This window comes from Aulostomus chinensis, chromosome 15 (genome assembly GCF_037954235.1).
Source record: "Aulostomus chinensis isolate RoL2024-O1b breed Wild chromosome 15, RoL_Achi_v1.0, whole genome shotgun sequence".
NCBI lineage: Eukaryota > Metazoa > Chordata > Actinopteri > Syngnathiformes > Aulostomidae > Aulostomus > Aulostomus chinensis.
In genome coordinates, this window is record NC_141334.1 from 11,548,097 (window position 1) to 11,564,929 (window position 16,833).

The 16,833-nt window shown below is 42.1% G+C and overlaps 1 protein-coding gene across 1 annotated transcript in view; it reads left to right on the forward strand.

The window, feature by feature from the left end:
- The window catches only part of fat3b (FAT atypical cadherin 3b), a 71,002-nt gene that overhangs the window by 29,376 nt on the left and 24,793 nt on the right, over positions 1–16,833 (forward strand). The window contains exons 12-34 of the mRNA XM_086226248.1: positions 181–456; positions 1,392–1,602; positions 1,785–1,999; positions 2,179–2,337; positions 2,434–2,555; positions 2,655–2,837; positions 2,956–3,070; positions 3,165–3,446; positions 3,728–4,078; positions 5,023–5,196; positions 5,289–5,819; positions 7,287–7,651; positions 8,435–8,588; positions 9,142–9,249; positions 9,335–9,518; positions 9,843–10,063; positions 11,101–11,553; positions 11,639–11,773; positions 11,867–12,260; positions 13,435–13,631; positions 15,869–16,022; positions 16,123–16,356; positions 16,438–16,616. Coding sequence (XP_086082374.1) covers positions 181–456; positions 1,392–1,602; positions 1,785–1,999; positions 2,179–2,337; positions 2,434–2,555; positions 2,655–2,837; positions 2,956–3,070; positions 3,165–3,446; positions 3,728–4,078; positions 5,023–5,196; positions 5,289–5,819; positions 7,287–7,651; positions 8,435–8,588; positions 9,142–9,249; positions 9,335–9,518; positions 9,843–10,063; positions 11,101–11,553; positions 11,639–11,773; positions 11,867–12,260; positions 13,435–13,631; positions 15,869–16,022; positions 16,123–16,356; positions 16,438–16,616 — 5,397 coding nt within the window. The remainder of the gene's footprint in view (positions 1–180; positions 457–1,391; positions 1,603–1,784; positions 2,000–2,178; positions 2,338–2,433; positions 2,556–2,654; positions 2,838–2,955; positions 3,071–3,164; positions 3,447–3,727; positions 4,079–5,022; positions 5,197–5,288; positions 5,820–7,286; positions 7,652–8,434; positions 8,589–9,141; positions 9,250–9,334; positions 9,519–9,842; positions 10,064–11,100; positions 11,554–11,638; positions 11,774–11,866; positions 12,261–13,434; positions 13,632–15,868; positions 16,023–16,122; positions 16,357–16,437; positions 16,617–16,833) is intronic.

The following is a 16,833-nucleotide window of genomic DNA, read 5'->3' on the forward strand; positions in this document are numbered from 1 at the left end:
GTATAGTGTTTCATTTGTATTCCCACCTTGCAAATTAAAAAACGGAGGGCAGACCATTACCCTCTAACTGTATCGAGGATTATGGAGCAACCTCGACACCGCGTCTCTTATCTTTAGGGACACACTGAGTATCATTCTCATCTGTATTGCTGAGTCTTCCTTGGTCTGTTCTTCACTCAGGTGTTCATACGGATACAAGACAGCAATGACAACCCCCCAGTCTTCTCTCAGCCCGCCTATGACATCAGCGTGTCCGAGGACGTGCCAGTGGACATGGAGCTACTGCGGGTTAGAGCGTCTGACATGGACGAGCGTGGACGTTTGAGCTACTCCATCTATGGCAGTGTGGACCCGGCCAGTATGAGACTGTTCAGGGTCAACCCCAGTACAGGAGTGGTCTACACTGCAGACAGGCTGGACTACGAGGCCAGAACACAGCACATCCTCACCGTTATGGTGAGATTGGAAGGAATTTTTAATTATGTAAATTCAAAGGTATTGCTTGGTCAACTGTAGAAAAACCAAGATGGGGGGTGGAAAGGGGATTTCCAAAATTCCAAAAATGTAAAATTAAATATTAACAGGGCTTTATTTGTTTCTAAAGATGGTACATAACTACTGTGAAATTAGCAGGTGAATTTGTTGTTATTTGTACTTTGGCCGTGTTAGGATCGGTGTATTTATTTTTGAACGCATTTTGGGGGCCCTCATCTCAGAATGGGCCTCATTCAGAGAGTCTCACAAACGTCAAGTGAAGCCTACCAAATCACCAATGCAGAACAGTCCATTCTATCTCTGATCACTCTCTAATTAAAATTCACTGCCTCAATTCAATTTTAGAAAAACATTCCAACATTTTACCCAAGAAATCAGCTTTTGTAACAGCCAGTAGAACAGCAATAAAACAAAATCATTTCCAGAAACTTGTCAGCTGTTTCACACAGACTCTGGGATTTTGATTAAACACTCATTAATGATCAAGTCCAAAAACAATGCTACTGGCTTTTTTTTTTTTTTTTCCCTGAAAATGACCCAGAACAGATTCAGAAAAGAATGTGATCCAGATCACCTCCAGAGGTTAATCAATTCTTCTTCGTAATGTTGGGATATTTCACCACGGATTTTCCCCAAACCGCTCCATTCGTTGTGGTGATATCCTGGTAACAAACATGTGCTGGTGATCACCATACCTCTTTGACGGAAATAATAAAGTAACAGGAGCGATTAGCTGATGTTAGTTGTGAACCATCAGCATTTGTGCAACTCTCTGTGTGTCCTTTTCTCCCAAATTATGCTCCTCCTGGCAACCGACTCTACTAAATATTTTTAGCTTTCATTTATGGCTTCTCTCTCCATAATCATCTCTCTCATTTTACCTGGTGCTTCTCCAGGTCAAGGATCAGGAGTTTCCATTTAACCGTGACCTGGCTCGTATCCTGGTGGCTGTGGAGGACTCCAATGACAACATCCCTTATTTCACCAGCACCATATATGACGCTGTAGCCTATGAATCCTCTCCTGCAGGCACCTCTGTCCTGCAGGTGACCGCCCTAGACAAAGACAATGGGATTAATGGGCAGCTCACCTATACTATAGAAGCAGGTATCTGAAAGAGCAGTACTTTATTTTTATGTCTCTTGTCTGTGCTGTTAAGTGTTTTAATGTTTTTCTTCCACAGGAGAGCCAATTGAAAGTTCAGGTTTTTGTTTTTTTTGTTTTGTTTTGTTGTTGTTGTTTTTTTTTACAGCAAATGATGCTTCTTGTAACCTTTCTGCTCCTCCCAGGCAACACCGGCGGTGTGTTTGGCATCGGTAATTCCACAGGTCTAATCTTCATCGCCAGAGACTTGGACTTCTCCTCTGTGGGCTTTTACACCCTAACTGTGCGTGTCACGGACAGTGGATTTCCTCCATTAATGGCCACGGCTTCAGTTCGCATCTCTTTGATACTCTCCGACCTCTCCAAACCTAAATTCTCTCAGAAGGAATATCAGGCTGAGGTAAAGGGATGGAGGGCTGGGAAGGGAGATATGGAGAGAATAAAGAAAGGCTGTTCAGACTTAGCGAGGGATGCATGGTAAATCTCTAGACAGGCGTACTGTGGGTGCTTTTCATCATCATGAGTCAACATCAAAAAACATACCAAATTTGCTTAACGATGATGAATTTGTTTACACAGATAATGGAGAACAGCACCATTGGAACACACGTGACTACTGTTAGCGCCATTAGTCGCTCAGCGCTCATTTATGATATCACCAGGGGTAACAAGGAACACTGCTTCTTTATTAACCATCATACTGGTGTGATCAGCACACGCAAGCTGCTTGACTTTGAGGTTTGTTGACGCTTGTATGTCACCAGCGTAACTGATTCTTCTAGAGGGGCGATAGTCTTGTGCAGAATTACCAAAATGATTTCCTTGTTTGGGCAGCAAACGACCTCCTACTTTCTGGTGGTTCATGCTTTGAGCATGGCAGGAGTAGAGGCCAGCACTACTGTCATCGTCCAGGTGGGGGACGTCAATGATAGCCCACCTGTCTTTCAACAAATAAGGTATTTGGAGTTAATGTTGAGTCGCGATGACTCTGGCAACCTGTCATCCGTCTAGAGTGAGTTCTTCTGCTGGAGCTGCGTCTTTTCTTATCTTGGCAGGTATGCGGGCGCCATCAGTGAGGCGGCTCCAGTCAACAGTGTTGTTCTGGGAGAAGATGGTAACCCTCTTGTCATCCAGGCGACAGATAGTGACCGCAATCACAACGCTCTGTTAGTGTTCCAGATCATAGAGGAGACCGCTCGCATGTTTTTCAGCGTGGACTCTGGGACTGGATCAATCAGGTAGGTGATATACAGAAATAAACATTCACCTTCTTACAGACAGATTTATGTCAACATTTCTGGGCAGATTATATTCAGAAAAAATATGGGTTTTTTTTCTTGTTTGTTTGTATTTTAGAACGATTGCCAGTCTGGACTATGAGACCTTCTCTGAGTTTGTCTTCAGGGTTCATGTTAGAGACAGTGGTCAGCCTCCAAAGAGTGCTGACAGCCCAGCAGAAGTGTTTATAAAGGTCAGTAAATTATCTACGACCCTGCTGTCTTCCCCAGCCTCACAGATCATCACGAACCCACTTTTGATTCCGTCTGTAATTTTCTCTGTCACAGGTGATCAATATCAATGACTCACCGCCAAAGTTCTCCCAGGACATGTATGAGACGGTCCTCCTTCTTCCAACCTACGTGGGAGTTGAGGTCCTTAGGGTTGAAGCTTTTGACCCTGATATGACCTCTTACCCTGACCTGAACCCTGACAAGTCCATCACCCCCCGGCTAATCTATTCTCTGGTAGACAGCAACATGGAGCACTTCTCTGTGGAGCGCAGCAGTGGCGTCGTGACTGTCATCAATCAGAACCTCAATAAAGATCGCTATCGCTTCAATGTAAAGGTTGGTTAAATTGTGCTCATCAGCAAACTTGACACGTGAATAGATTTTACATTTGTGCCATCTCTAGTTTGGAAATGTCACATGTGGATGACTACTGGCTTACATAACAATGAGGTCAGTGCACAGGGTCAACGGCAGAGCAGCACCAAGGCCTGTTGTTCCTCTCAGCTCCAGGCTTGCATTGTTGTTTTTAAGACCCAGCATTGCATCGTCTGATCATCTGATTCAGCTCCATCCCAGAATGTACTCTTAAACCTCGATTTCGATTTTGTCATTTGAAGGTATGGGATGGACGTTTCTCCAGCATGGCGTTGGTCACAGTGCTTGTCAGGGAAGCTATGGACAGCGGGCTTTCGTTCACCTTGCCAGTCTACTCCGCTTTCATTCAAGAGAACATATCCAATGTTACCGTGTTGACTGTAGTCAACACAGTCGGCCATCACCTGAACGAGCCGCTGAAGTACTCTCTGCTGAACCCTGGTGGACGTTTCACCATTCGGCCGACCTGTGGAGTGGTGCTCACCACCGGTGTGCCCTTTGACCGAGAGGAGAAGGCGAGTTATATGCTGGTGGTGGAGGTCAGCAGAGAAGATGAAGTAATGAGGGTTGCCAGGGTGATTGTACAAGTGCAGGTGAATATTTGTTTTTAAGCACGTAACATTTTCTTTTCTTTATAAAGCAACACATTCATTTCTCCCCATCTTCCGCTGTCTTCTGTCATACACTTGCAGCAATATTCCCCACTTCAGGGATTTTATTTGACCTTTTTATTAAACTGGGGGCCCTTTGTTGGTTGAGGATGTATTCAAAAGCCTTTCTCTAGCGTTTTAGCACTAGAAATCTAATCCACTATTATTAATCTGACCCTCAAAAGCTATAATGAAAACACTGCCTTTTATTATTTTTTTGTTTATAATTGTAACGTTATAAATATAATAAAAAATATATTTTTGTGTAATCCCCCCACATTAGTAGTTGATAACTTTCACAAACATGAAAAAAATGCCTTGAAATGACATGAAGATTAGCAAGATGTATGAAAAAGGGACTAGAACATCAGCAAAAACCTACAGTTAAAGCTGCAACTTAAACTTAACTCAAAAATGAACGAATAGATGAACTGTGCTCTCTCAAACATTTAAAAAAACAAACCAAATGGATCCCCGAGGATCGGTGCGAACCCTTACATTACTTTATATTTGCTCTTCTGAAAAAGTTTAAAGTTCTCCAAACCCTAAATGTGCTATCTAGACATTTTTTTTCCTCTTTTGTGGAGTTTTGTTTTTTCTTTTGATCCTAGATTTTATATTGGAGTGCAGCTCTAATAAACACGGTGCCTTGATTTTCAGTGTTTCAGCATTTCAGTGGCTTCAAAGAGAAATTTGGGTTGAAAGCTGAGATGTTAGTGAGGGTTTATACTTGTGAAGCTGCATTTTCTATATACAGTATTTGTTATTTTACATAATCCCTGTAGTGTGACACAAATCTTTGATGCTGATTTTTCAGTCCCCACCAAAGTGTTTACTTTGGCGTTTACTTGCTGCATGGCTCAGTTAGCTTACTGTCTTTAATTTAGGTGGAGGACATGAACGACAATGCCCCAGAGTTTGTGGACCTTCCATACTACGCTGCAGTGCAGGTAGAAGCAGAACCGGCATCAGCTATTTTCAGGGTCTCCTCCACTGACCGAGACTATGGTCTTAACGGAGAAGTGACTTACAGCCTTAAACAACCTCACAGGAACTTTCAGGTGAGAGAAACCACTTTCATGCTCTTGACGAAGTTGAGTTGATTTCATAAATGATCTTGTGATTCATCCTCATGCTTGTTTGTATCGTGCAGATGAATGCTGTGACGGGTGAGCTGACGTTGAAGAGGGCCTTTGAGGTGGACTTATCTAACGCAGAGTACAAGGTTGTCATCGTGGCCGCTGACCGTGGCTACCCTTCTCTGACCAGCGAGGTGGAGCTGCCTATTACCATTGTGAATAAGGCCATGCCAGTGTTTGACAAACCCTTCTATGGTGTCACTGTTAGAGAAGATGTTGCTGTCTCTGTTCCTCTGCTGAGTATTAATGCCACCAGCCCGGAAGGTCAGAGTATCATCTTCACCATCACTGATGGAGACCCATCACTCCAGTTTGACATCGGCTTTGAAACTGGAATCATCAGTGTGATTTACCCGTTAGACTATGAGACCGTGCAGTATTACCGGTTAACGGTCAAAGCTACGGACACACTGACAGGGGCCAAGTCGGAGGTGGATGTGGACATTGTGGTGCTTGATGTGAATGACAACCCACCGTTGTTCCAGAACACATCATACTCCACCGTGCTGGCTGAGAACTCCATGATCGGAACGAGTGTGTTACAGGTGTGTGTGTGACTTTACTGAGACTGCCCAGTGTGTACGCTTGCTATGTGACAGTTTGCACTTCATTTCAGCAGTGTTGCTGGATAGTATTAGATGCAAAATTATTTATTTATGAGTAGATGGAGTGATATTTTCCTAGAAATTTCCCAGTGGAATCTCTTGACCTTCAGTGAATAATAGACTAGTGCTATCCTTGCACTGAGAATCAAGACAGTTCTTAAACAAAACATAATCATGAGGTGCACTGGTATATTCAAAAACACATGCACACACACACAAAAATAAAAGAAATACTTGATAAGATGATCCATTCATAAAAAAGGGCACTGGCCTCATTAGACTACATGAATGAATAATAACGTAATATGATATCATTGGAACAAATGAATGCTCATCCTCATGCCTCAGAGGAACACAGTAACTTTTTGGAAAATAAGCTCATTTGCCATCCTCCCCAGAGCTGGACAAAACTTAGAGTTACCATTCTTCCCTCTGTGTGACCTGTATGAAGCTGAGGCCCTCAGAGGTCAGCTGACTGCCAGTTAGCTTAGCACAAAGACTGGTAATGGATGGGCAGTGTGACATAAATATTCATTCCTGCAAAACAGTTGTCTGCATTAATATAACAAGAGGTTGTGTATAACACTGGCTACGACATAATTTAAAATTAGGAGATATCGTCAGTTTTGACTCGGACGGTGGGACTACTTTATTGACCAGGTGCAGTGATTTAATGCAGAATGTAAAAACAACCACAAAAACAGCAGTAGGTGACAATGAGGAGGATTCCTTCTGGACAAACCAGGATCCTGAACTATCAGTTTGATAGCTTTTGACTGATAACGCTACCTACTCATTAACTACCAGTCATTGTGCTAAATTCATTAGCATTCATCTGGTCGCACAGAGGAAGGATCTCAGCCAAAAGCGTGTGCGCTCCTTCCAATTACACTTTGACTTGCGCTTAGCTGTTTGATATGGCAGTAATATTTACTACAAAAGAAGTCATTCCTAATACATTTTGTTGGCCACTTGTGTTTCAAATCATGAATTAACTGCATCTTCATACTTGACATATATAAGATTGATTATTTATATATATATAGTCCCCAACATATCAAGTACCCTTTATTTTTCTTGAGTCATAACGAGTTTGCTTTCCCTGCCTGCTTTTAAAATTGATAAATATCGAAGGTTATTGGCAACTTTTGTGTTTTCAATGCTTTTGTATACAGACACTTGTAGAAATGATAGCTTTACTAAATAGAGCTATCGTTTCTCTCTCGTGTTTCTACAAGTGAAAAATAGTAAATAAAGTTTATTTACAGTAAGTAAAGTTTATTTACTGTTTTTCATGAGGACTCAGTGTGGGTACTGTAGCGCTAGTATGTCAGGGGAACACAAAGCAGTACTTTATCATGAATATTGCATGAGACTGTGGAAACTTTAATGTTAATCTCCCTGTAGGTCTTTGCCCAGGACCAAGACTCAGAGAAGAACTCCGTGGTAAGCTACCAAATCCTTTCTGACATCTACAACAGTACCGACTACTTCCAGATTGACAGTAACAGCGGACTGGTATTCACGGCACGCCTGTTGGACTATGAGCTCATCCAGCGCTACAACTTCATTGTCAGAGGGACGGACAGTGGAGACCCTGCCCTCAGCAGCGATGTTAGTGTCACTGTGACTGTTACAGACACAAACGACAACCCACCTAATTTTAGCCAAGCAGTGTATGAGGCCATTGTCAGTGAGCTGGCTCCCCGAGGACACTTTGTGACTTGTGTTCAGGCATCGGATGCTGACATCTGTGACGCATATAGGCTGAGGTGAGAAAATCTAACTTTTTTTTCCCCCCAAAAAATTACACTGAACAAAAAAAGAAATGCAACACCTACATTTTCACTGTTTAAGGGATCGCTCAAATGTTTTCCACTTTTGTTGAAAGATATTATTTCTCTCAAAGGTTGCCACTGATGTATTTATGTCACCTTTTCCATGCTAAAATAATCCATCTCTTTCACAGATACTAGATTGTCCAGATGCTTTTTAAAAGCCATGATCACTCACTACCATGAATGTTGCCCTGATGATGGGCCACTATCAGGGCCCCAGATTTGTCACAATGCAAGGAGCGTGATAGAATGCTGCAGGGATGGCCGGATTTTATAGGCCAATCAGAAGTTTGCTTCGAAGTTCATTTCCTCAGATGACCTCCAATGAGATTTTCTACAATGGATTTTGAATTATTTCAGAAAATAAGCTCTCGGGCAAATGGTGGTTCACACACACTGTTGAAAGGGAAACTGTGAACTCCTTCAGTCTCTCGTTGGTTAAGTGATGCAAGTATTCCTGAAGACATTTTTAGGTGAAAGCGTCTTCATTTGGTTGCTTCTTGTTGATTTTATGTTGTTTTTTTGGGGGGGTAACATTTTATACACATATATATAAAATGTATTAATCCAAAGTGTTGAATTTCTTTTTTTGTTCAGTGTACAATGCCTCACCAGGCAATTTTTTTTCCCTGATGCATTTTCAATTTTATTTGGCCTTATTTTTACAGCTTCTGAGTAGAATGAAGTTGTCCAACATAGTTTTGTTTTTGCGCTCAGGTACAGTATTCTCTCTGGGAATGAGAGGATGACCTTTATGATGGACGCAGATACAGGGGTGCTCAGGTTATCCAACAAGAGGAGACAAGGCATGAAACTCTCATATCACCTCAACGTGTCCGTGTCAGACGGCGTCTTCACCAACACTGCACAGGTAAAACAACAGTTGCCGTCTTCTGCTCTGTCTTTTTTTTAAAAACCTTTGTAGAGTTTACACACACAAAGAGACCAGTGACCTTCTTTAGCAGCCCCTCGCTTCAGCTAACTAATATCCACAGCTGTCCAGTGTGAATGCAGTTTTCCGCCACTGAGCTGCTCAGCTGGTGTAGTCAGAGGTTAATGTGTATTCATGTCATATCAAATGAGGATGAGCTGCCAACTGGAAAAAAAAGTGTTCACATCTGTCTTTCAGTGGTGATAACAAATGGGTCATGGAGGATTTTGCTTTTTTTTTGCTGTACCACATCAAATCTCAATGCTCCGTGTTTAGCAGTGACATATCGCTTCCCCTTCTTCTTCTTCTTCTTCTGGTATGATGTGAACACAGTGAACCTCCAGGAGCAGCTGATGTGCAGCTCGTATCACAGACCACATGCTAGCAAGCTTGAATGTCATATTGCTCGTCTGCATGCATGTCGATGTGAGTGCGTATGACAAATGATGATCGTGATGTCATCAACAACAAAAGCAGCTTGGTGATTTTGCAGGTGATTATAAGAGTCCTTGGAGCTAACTTGTACAGCCCAGTATTCAGCCAGAGGTTCTACTTGGCTGAGGTGCAGGAAAACGCCCCTGCGGGGACAATGGTCATTCAGGTAAATTCACCTCGCCATTAGCAGAAAAATACATGCTTGACCTTACAGCAGGTCCTTCCTGTGACTAGTTATTTCCTCCCTGCAGGTTCGTGCAACAGATGAAGACTCTGGGCTTTTTGGACAGATCACCTATTCCTTCATCAACGATTTGGGCAAATCTCAGTTCACCATCGATGCAGATGGAGTCATATCAACTGTCCAGAAGCTAGACAGAGAGAACCCTCAGAACAAGGACATGGTGCTGACTGTCATGGCCCTGGATGGTGGAGGTAATATCTCTAGCACTGATTGACTGTAAATTGATTCACTGACAAAAGCCATCTTCAAATCAATGGATGTAAGACTAAAACAAATCTTTGGAATGGACCTTAGATTGCTTTCATATAATAAGATCTAATACTACTGGAGTTTCATGAATATTTAATCCCATTACATATGCATTGGATCGAGCATTTAGTTAAAGGATGACTTACAGTGCAGCAGTTACTCAGTATTCTTACTATATACTGTATATCCTGCTCAGTAAGAGCTTCACGTACAGCTTGACAGTCCAAGCATTAAGATATATTTGATACAGCCGCTGTTTTTTACAGGGCGTGCATCGTTTTGCACAGTGCGAGTGGTTCTTGCTGATGAGAATGACAACGCCCCTCGATTTAGGGCAGTGGAGTACCGTATGAGCATCAAAGCAAATGTTGGCAAAGGTTCCCTGGTCACACAAATCCAGGCCACTGACCTGGACGCAGGGGCTAATGGAAGGATCATCTACTCCCTTTACAGCGAGGCACGCCTGTCACTGGTTGATGTTCTGGAGGTCAGCACACTACTGTACCTAATGTATTCATATTTCCACTGCATGCTGTCTCTGGAAAAAAAAAACTCAATTCAGTTCAATTTGGAAAAAATAGAGAGTGAATCCCTCCGTTCGGCTTCACTTAGGCTGCAACAGATGTATTTGAATGAGTAAACATAATTACAACTCAGTATTTTTGCTATAAGCTTGATTTGCTATTAAGAAATATTTTAAATTGATACCATTTGATAATTTCAGTGGATTAGCAGCCATCTGTTAACAGCACACTTACTGTATACACATCCGTCTGTTTGTAATTTTTACTTTAAATTAACCTTAAACTAATGCCAAAAGTGCCTTAATCTCTTGGATGCAGGGCGATATGTTTTACCTAAAAAGAAATCCCACCTAAAATAAATCTGTAAATGATCTTTGGCTCTGTGTAGATGGATTCTATAAAGGTTGTAGTAAGGATAGGACCAGGCCAACCCTTGGGCTCTTTTAAGGGAATCTTACAACAAAATATGATTCCTTTCTATTCCCAAGAGGCAATGTGCACACAACAGTTTTCAAAAAAGGACATTTACCTGATCAGATTATGCCATTGTGTACTATAATAACAAAAAAAGAATCGATACACATCTACTAGATTGTATCATTTGGTCTTGAGTTGGAGCAGTTTTACTGGATATGAAAGGATGAACACAATGTGGGATCTATGAAAACTGACAAAAATGATTATAAAGCAATAAAAACAAGAATAATGTGTAATTTCTCAATGAAAACCTGCGAACATTATCCTGTTATATAATAAAAAAAAGATTGCCAAGCAGTTGTTATTTGGTAAAATATGACAAACTGTTGTTTTGGTAGCATTAAAAAAGAAGCATTTGGAAGTTAGTTGATTTTGGAGACGGTTAATTGTGATGTTATTGCACTAAATCAGATCAAATGACATTGTGGGGAGAGAAGAATAATAAATCTTGCCTGGAAATGAAATAACAGGCTAGAACAGGACCTCTCAGCGCTTCCAACTAAATGAAATTGTGATCGCTCAGGTGGAGGCGGACAGCGGTTGGATGATGACGAAGAGTAACGTGGACCACCTCCAGGGGACCGTGCTGTCCTTCTTTGTCAAAGCCAGCGACTGCGGTTCGCCACCTAAGCATTCCTTGGTGTCGGCGTTCATCCACGTCGTCCCTCCAGATGCGTATGTCCCTTCCTTCAGCCAGCCTCAGTACTCCTTCACCATCCCAGAGGACACGGTGGTGGGAACAGCTCTGGGGTCTGTGTACATGGGCCCTGGGCAGAGCGGCTTCTTCACTGCAGTCGGAGGAGAGACAGTTGACAGCAACCAAGGAGGGACCTTCCTGGTGGAGAGGGACACTGGTCTGATCCGTCTCGTCAAGCCTCTGGACTACGAACAGGTCAGCATCTACCGCTTCAAGGTGGCAGCAACGACAAGAAGAGACCTGATTGAGTCCATTTCCACCGTGGACCTGGAGGTCAAGGTTAGTCACACAGTTAAACACAAAGACGAAACGATCAGGCCATTATCATATCGGTCTGATTACAGTTGAGCTGTCATGTTTGCAGGTTTTAGATGTGAACGACAACAACCCGGTGTTTGAGACCAACAACTACGTGGCAACCGTGATGGAGGGGATGCCAGTAGGGACAAGAGTGGTCCAAGTGCGTGCTCTTGATCCAGACTGGGGCTCCAATGGACAAGTGTGTAACGATTGCAACTTTATTCGTCTAACTTAATCAGTACAGCAGTTCTGTTCATCATTTTACAGATGTTTGAACATGTCTTAATCACAGGTCACCTACAGCCTGGGGCCTCTGCTCACCTACAACCTGGACCTGACCAAGGGCACCCGCCCCTTCAGCAGCCCCATCTCTACCGGCTCTTTCTTTGCTATCGACAGTAAGACAGGCTGGATCACCACAGTGAGTCAGATGGACCACGAGGCCTGCTCCAGCTACAGCTTTGAAGTGGTTGCTTCTGATCTGGGGGAGTTAGAGTCTCTGTCCTCCACCGCAGTGGTAACCATCACTGTGTCAGATGTTAATGACAACCCGCCGTGGTTTGAGAGGGAGCTCTACCGGGGTGCAGTAAAGGAGAGCGATCCCCTTGGTGAAGTCGTAGCGACTCTAAAAACTAGAGACCGAGATGGCACAGATCAAAACCGCCTCGTCAACTTCTACATCACTGGTGAGAGAATCGTGTTGTTGAACAGCACGAGGGCTGCATACCAATTAGATTTTGGCCTAATGGGGCTGCTGGTATTAAAGGTCAAATTTGAAATTAATTTTCACTCAAATGTCAAACATGACCCAACTTTTAGTTTTTAATTTACCCTTCATTTTAAAATTAAACATGCTAAAGGAAAGTAAAGCTGTTTTTTTAACCACTCCAAAAAAAGGAAAGATCGAGAGGAATAAAATATTGTGTACATTTGAATATAGCAATATATTTAATCCAAAAATGTGAATTAAAAGTCCACCTTGCACAGAGTGAAAGCTCCTAGTGCAAAAAAATCTGAATATCATAGTATATTTGTCCAGTTTAATTAAAGTATCTCATTATTTTTCACCAGGAGCATTTTAGTGAGATGTACTGTAGGGACTTGAATATAGTCAGAGACTGAAAACATTTTTCATTTGTAGATGTTCGACTTGTTACGCGTAAAACTAAATTAAGCTTAATTGATTCAAACTAAATTATGTTGTTGCAAATTCAGTGTTTATTTCATGTATTTTATCTTCTCTTATTTTTTGCAGTGTAATGTAGACTTGAAATTAGACAAATGGTAAGATTTAGTCTGTTTTTTTTTTTTTTTTTTTTTTTTGCATCTCCTTTGCAAGAAACATTCAAATTAATTCGGAACAGAAAGATTTACAGCACCGCTGTAGCTTTTGTACAGACCCTCATAACTTTTCATGGTCTCCTTTTTTATGAGATGTATTGAACAAGCACTCTGAAGCCTCTCTCTCTCTCTCTCTGTCCATCTGTCCCTCTCTCTCTCCCCCTCTCTCGCTGTCTCTCTCTTTCTCTCTCTGTCTCCCACTGGCTTGCTTTATATATTCCATTCTCATATCTTTATCCAACAATGACTCAGGATGATTTATTTTGGTCTTCTGTTCTGGCATTTAAGCTACTGATTGGCCTAATAGAAGCTTTGTAATAAAAGGTCATATTTTTCGACTTTAAAAGGCCATATCTTCTTAACCACCCTCCTAGTTTACACTATGATGATAGATGTTTATTGATCGCTCCAAAGGGTATCTGCATCATTTCTTTGGATATGAATGGAAAAATACTCGCAGTTTCTTAGCCAGCCTGTTACAAATCATTTGTTCGCTGTCTGCATCTGTGCTGCTTCAAGGGGGAAACCCGCGGGGAGTGTTTGGCCTGGCCCTTGTGCAGGGGGAGTGGAAGGTGTATGTGAGTGGACTCTTGGATCGGGAGCAGCAGGACTGGTACCTGCTCAACATCACAGCCAGTGACGGTCTGTATGTTGCTCGCACTGCAGTGGAAGTGACCGTCATGGACGCCAATGACAACAGTCCCATCTGCAACCAGGTACATGGAAAAAAAAGGGGTCCAATGTAAACACAAAGCAGAGGGGGCAACTATGGAGGGATGATTTCTAGCCTATGGATTTAGTTTAATTGAAAAGGTTATTTATTGAATTTTGTGGCAAATATATTGAACTATATCAGTGTTCTGACAAACTCTTCATGCAAAAGCTGTAACTATGCTTATATTTGAGGCGTCTTTTTAACATTAGCATTAAACTTAATAAACGAAACAATTACTCATTACCTCTGCCAAGTTAACAAATGAAGCATATGGACACACATGAAAATACTCATGGTTAAGAGCTCCTTGCTTTGTAATGTTAGCTTGTACTGCTCATTCTTATTAGTGTCAGTTGTAGTGTGAGCAGAAGTTTATGGACTACTGTGTGCCAGTCAATTTTAGAATACATTCAGAAGATGGAATTAATAGGTCTCAAAACCCCAAATCATGAATTCTCAGTCAATGGGATCACATAATTCTGCAATGAAACATGGATAAGCAGCTAGCAAATTATTACAGAAATGCACGGATACATAGAATATGAACAAGAAATGTAAGAGAAAAAGGGAATTGGAGCATATGGAGAAAATGAATTCATCTGAACGCTGACTGGATGGGGACGCTGAGCCAGGTTTGAGCTGATGTTGTGACTGGAAGCAGACTCACCTGTAGCTCCATGAGGAAGGTTCACTCACTGATGTACGGTTGGTTGCCAGGCAACGGACAGCACAGTCTTTGCTGACTCGCTATGAGCGAGGACAGCTTCTTGTTTCTTAATACGGCAGACAAAGTTGTTAGGCAACAAAGTTTCATCTTTGCTGGCTCTGGATCTGTCGGTTATCTGATAACCTAATACTTCGCCAAAAACTGATCCGCGAGGAGGAAACCTGTGAAAAGGGAAGATAATTAGACTCTTCTGGGAATGTCCATTTCTTGTTTAGTGATACTCTCTCATTCTGCAGGCTTTAGATAATTAGTTTAAAAACTTTTATTGTGTTTGGAGACTCTTACTAATTCTCTTTTAGATCAATAATCTTCATGTCCTCATTCCCCCCACCACCCCCACTGTGTTCTCAAACAAGTCAGGCCTGAAATTACAAAATGATTCTCTAACATTAGAGGATAGGAGCATCACATGTATCAAAAGGCAATAACAGTCAGATGTGGTACTATGATTGTGTTGTTAACACATTCTTCTCATGCATTTTTAATTTTACTATAAGTAGTCATGGAAGAAGTGCCCATTGTAGTAACAAGACCAAGAAAAATGTGTGACTTCTGCATCCATTTGTAGTACAAGTTTTCATTTTAGCATCCTAGTAGAAGTAGTTCCAGTAACACTAGCGTTTGAGGTAGTTTTGTGTAGCAGCAATAGTTCTAGACCTAATCAGGTGGTCTCGTCCAGTGGCTCAATACCTGCACTGTCAACTTGTGTACTTTTGGCCTTAAAGAACATGAATTGTGAGAAAGAAATATTTTATTATTTGACTGCAGATCTGTTATTCTATCCATCCATCCATCCATCCATCCATCCATTGTCTTCCACTTATTCCTGTTAAGGGTCGCGTGGGGGCTGGGTTGTCCTGCAAGTGTAGTGTTGGTGGTTTGATCCCCGTCTGGTGAAGAGTCCTGAGTAAGACATGAAGCCCCAGTGTAAGCGACTTAGATAGCAGCAGTGAGTTGTCTGTTAAAATAGTCCCTTTGTAAATGTATCTGGTGTTTTGTCTGATGAAAAAAAAAAAATCTGTTTATAATGATGTGAAACAGAACAAAGTAGCACCCTCACACACACACACATACACACCTTTACAAAGCTCCAACCAAAGATTGTTTAGTATATTTGATTAACTGACTAATCTTCTGTTGAATGAACTGAGCAGCTCTAAATGCTTTTGCGTCAGAGTAACTGATGTGGTATAGAAAAAGCAGCAGTGTGGTAAGTGCTGTTTTATGCTCCGGGCATACTTCAGTAGCTTTCCAATTGTGCCGGTCTGTGTTTGGTGAAATAGTGAGGTCGCAGAGTTCATTTGTAGATGCAGTTACTGGCAGGAGTGGAAGCAGCGGCAAAAAAAAAAAGGGGCACTTCACCCTGTTGTGCTTGTTCCATCAGGCGGGATAATGGACACAGCACAGAATTGTTAGATGTGTTTTGTGATGTGTTGGATGGATGTTTGGTTCTTTTTTTTCATTCTTTTTTTTTTTTTTTGACTGTATGCTTGTGTGTTGGCTTGTTGCAGGCGGTGTATAGCGCCTCATTTCCTGAGGACATTCCCACTAACAAGGGCATTCTGACCGTGGGCGCAACAGATGCTGACTCAGGCTCCAGTGCTGAGATCCAATATTCACTGTTTGGCATCGGGGTCGAGGACTTCTACATGGATGCAAACACTGGTACATAGAAATAAATTGTTTGGTTTTTTTTAAATCAATGCAGTTGTTGTCAATTTTACCCTGAACTCCTCTTCTCTTTTGTTCCGTCTTGTGTCCTAAGGTGAACTGCGTACGGCTACTGCGATGGACAGAGAAATGACGCCCACCTACAAACTTATCGCCCAGGCAACCGATGGAGGAGGGCTGTTCTGCCGCTCTGACATTTCTCTCAAGGTGTTAGATGTGAATGACAATGCCCCCTCCTTCTCCTCTTCTCATTACCTGGCTAGTGTGTTTGAGAATGCCGCCCCCAACACTTTGCTCACCCGGCTCCAAGCCACTGACCCTGATGAAGGTACAGTGGGAGGATGTTAGAACATTTCTTCATGCTATTAAGTCTTGGATGAGGTTGAACGTGTCCTTCTGTACTCACCAGGTCTGAACCGCTCGGTGGTTTATTCTCTGGTGGACTCAGTCAGTGGCTTCTTTTCTATTGATCCTGTATCTGGGGTTGTAATTCTGGAGAGATCTCTGGACAGAGAGAGCCGAGACACATTTAGGATTCGTGTCAAGGCCACTGACCAAGCTGGGCAACAGGGGGCGCTATCCTCACAGGTAAGTAAAAAGTCCAAGTGACACATATTCAATCTTAATTGTGTCTTTAATAGGCCATGAGGCAAACACATAGCAATCATGTGATTTCTTTCAACTACCCACACAAACAAACATTTATATTTTAGGCCATGCAAAGTTTCCTCAGTAGTTAAAGAGAATAATTGAGTGAGTATTTAATGGCTAATTGGCTGTAGGAAAAAAAAGAGATTAGGTATTG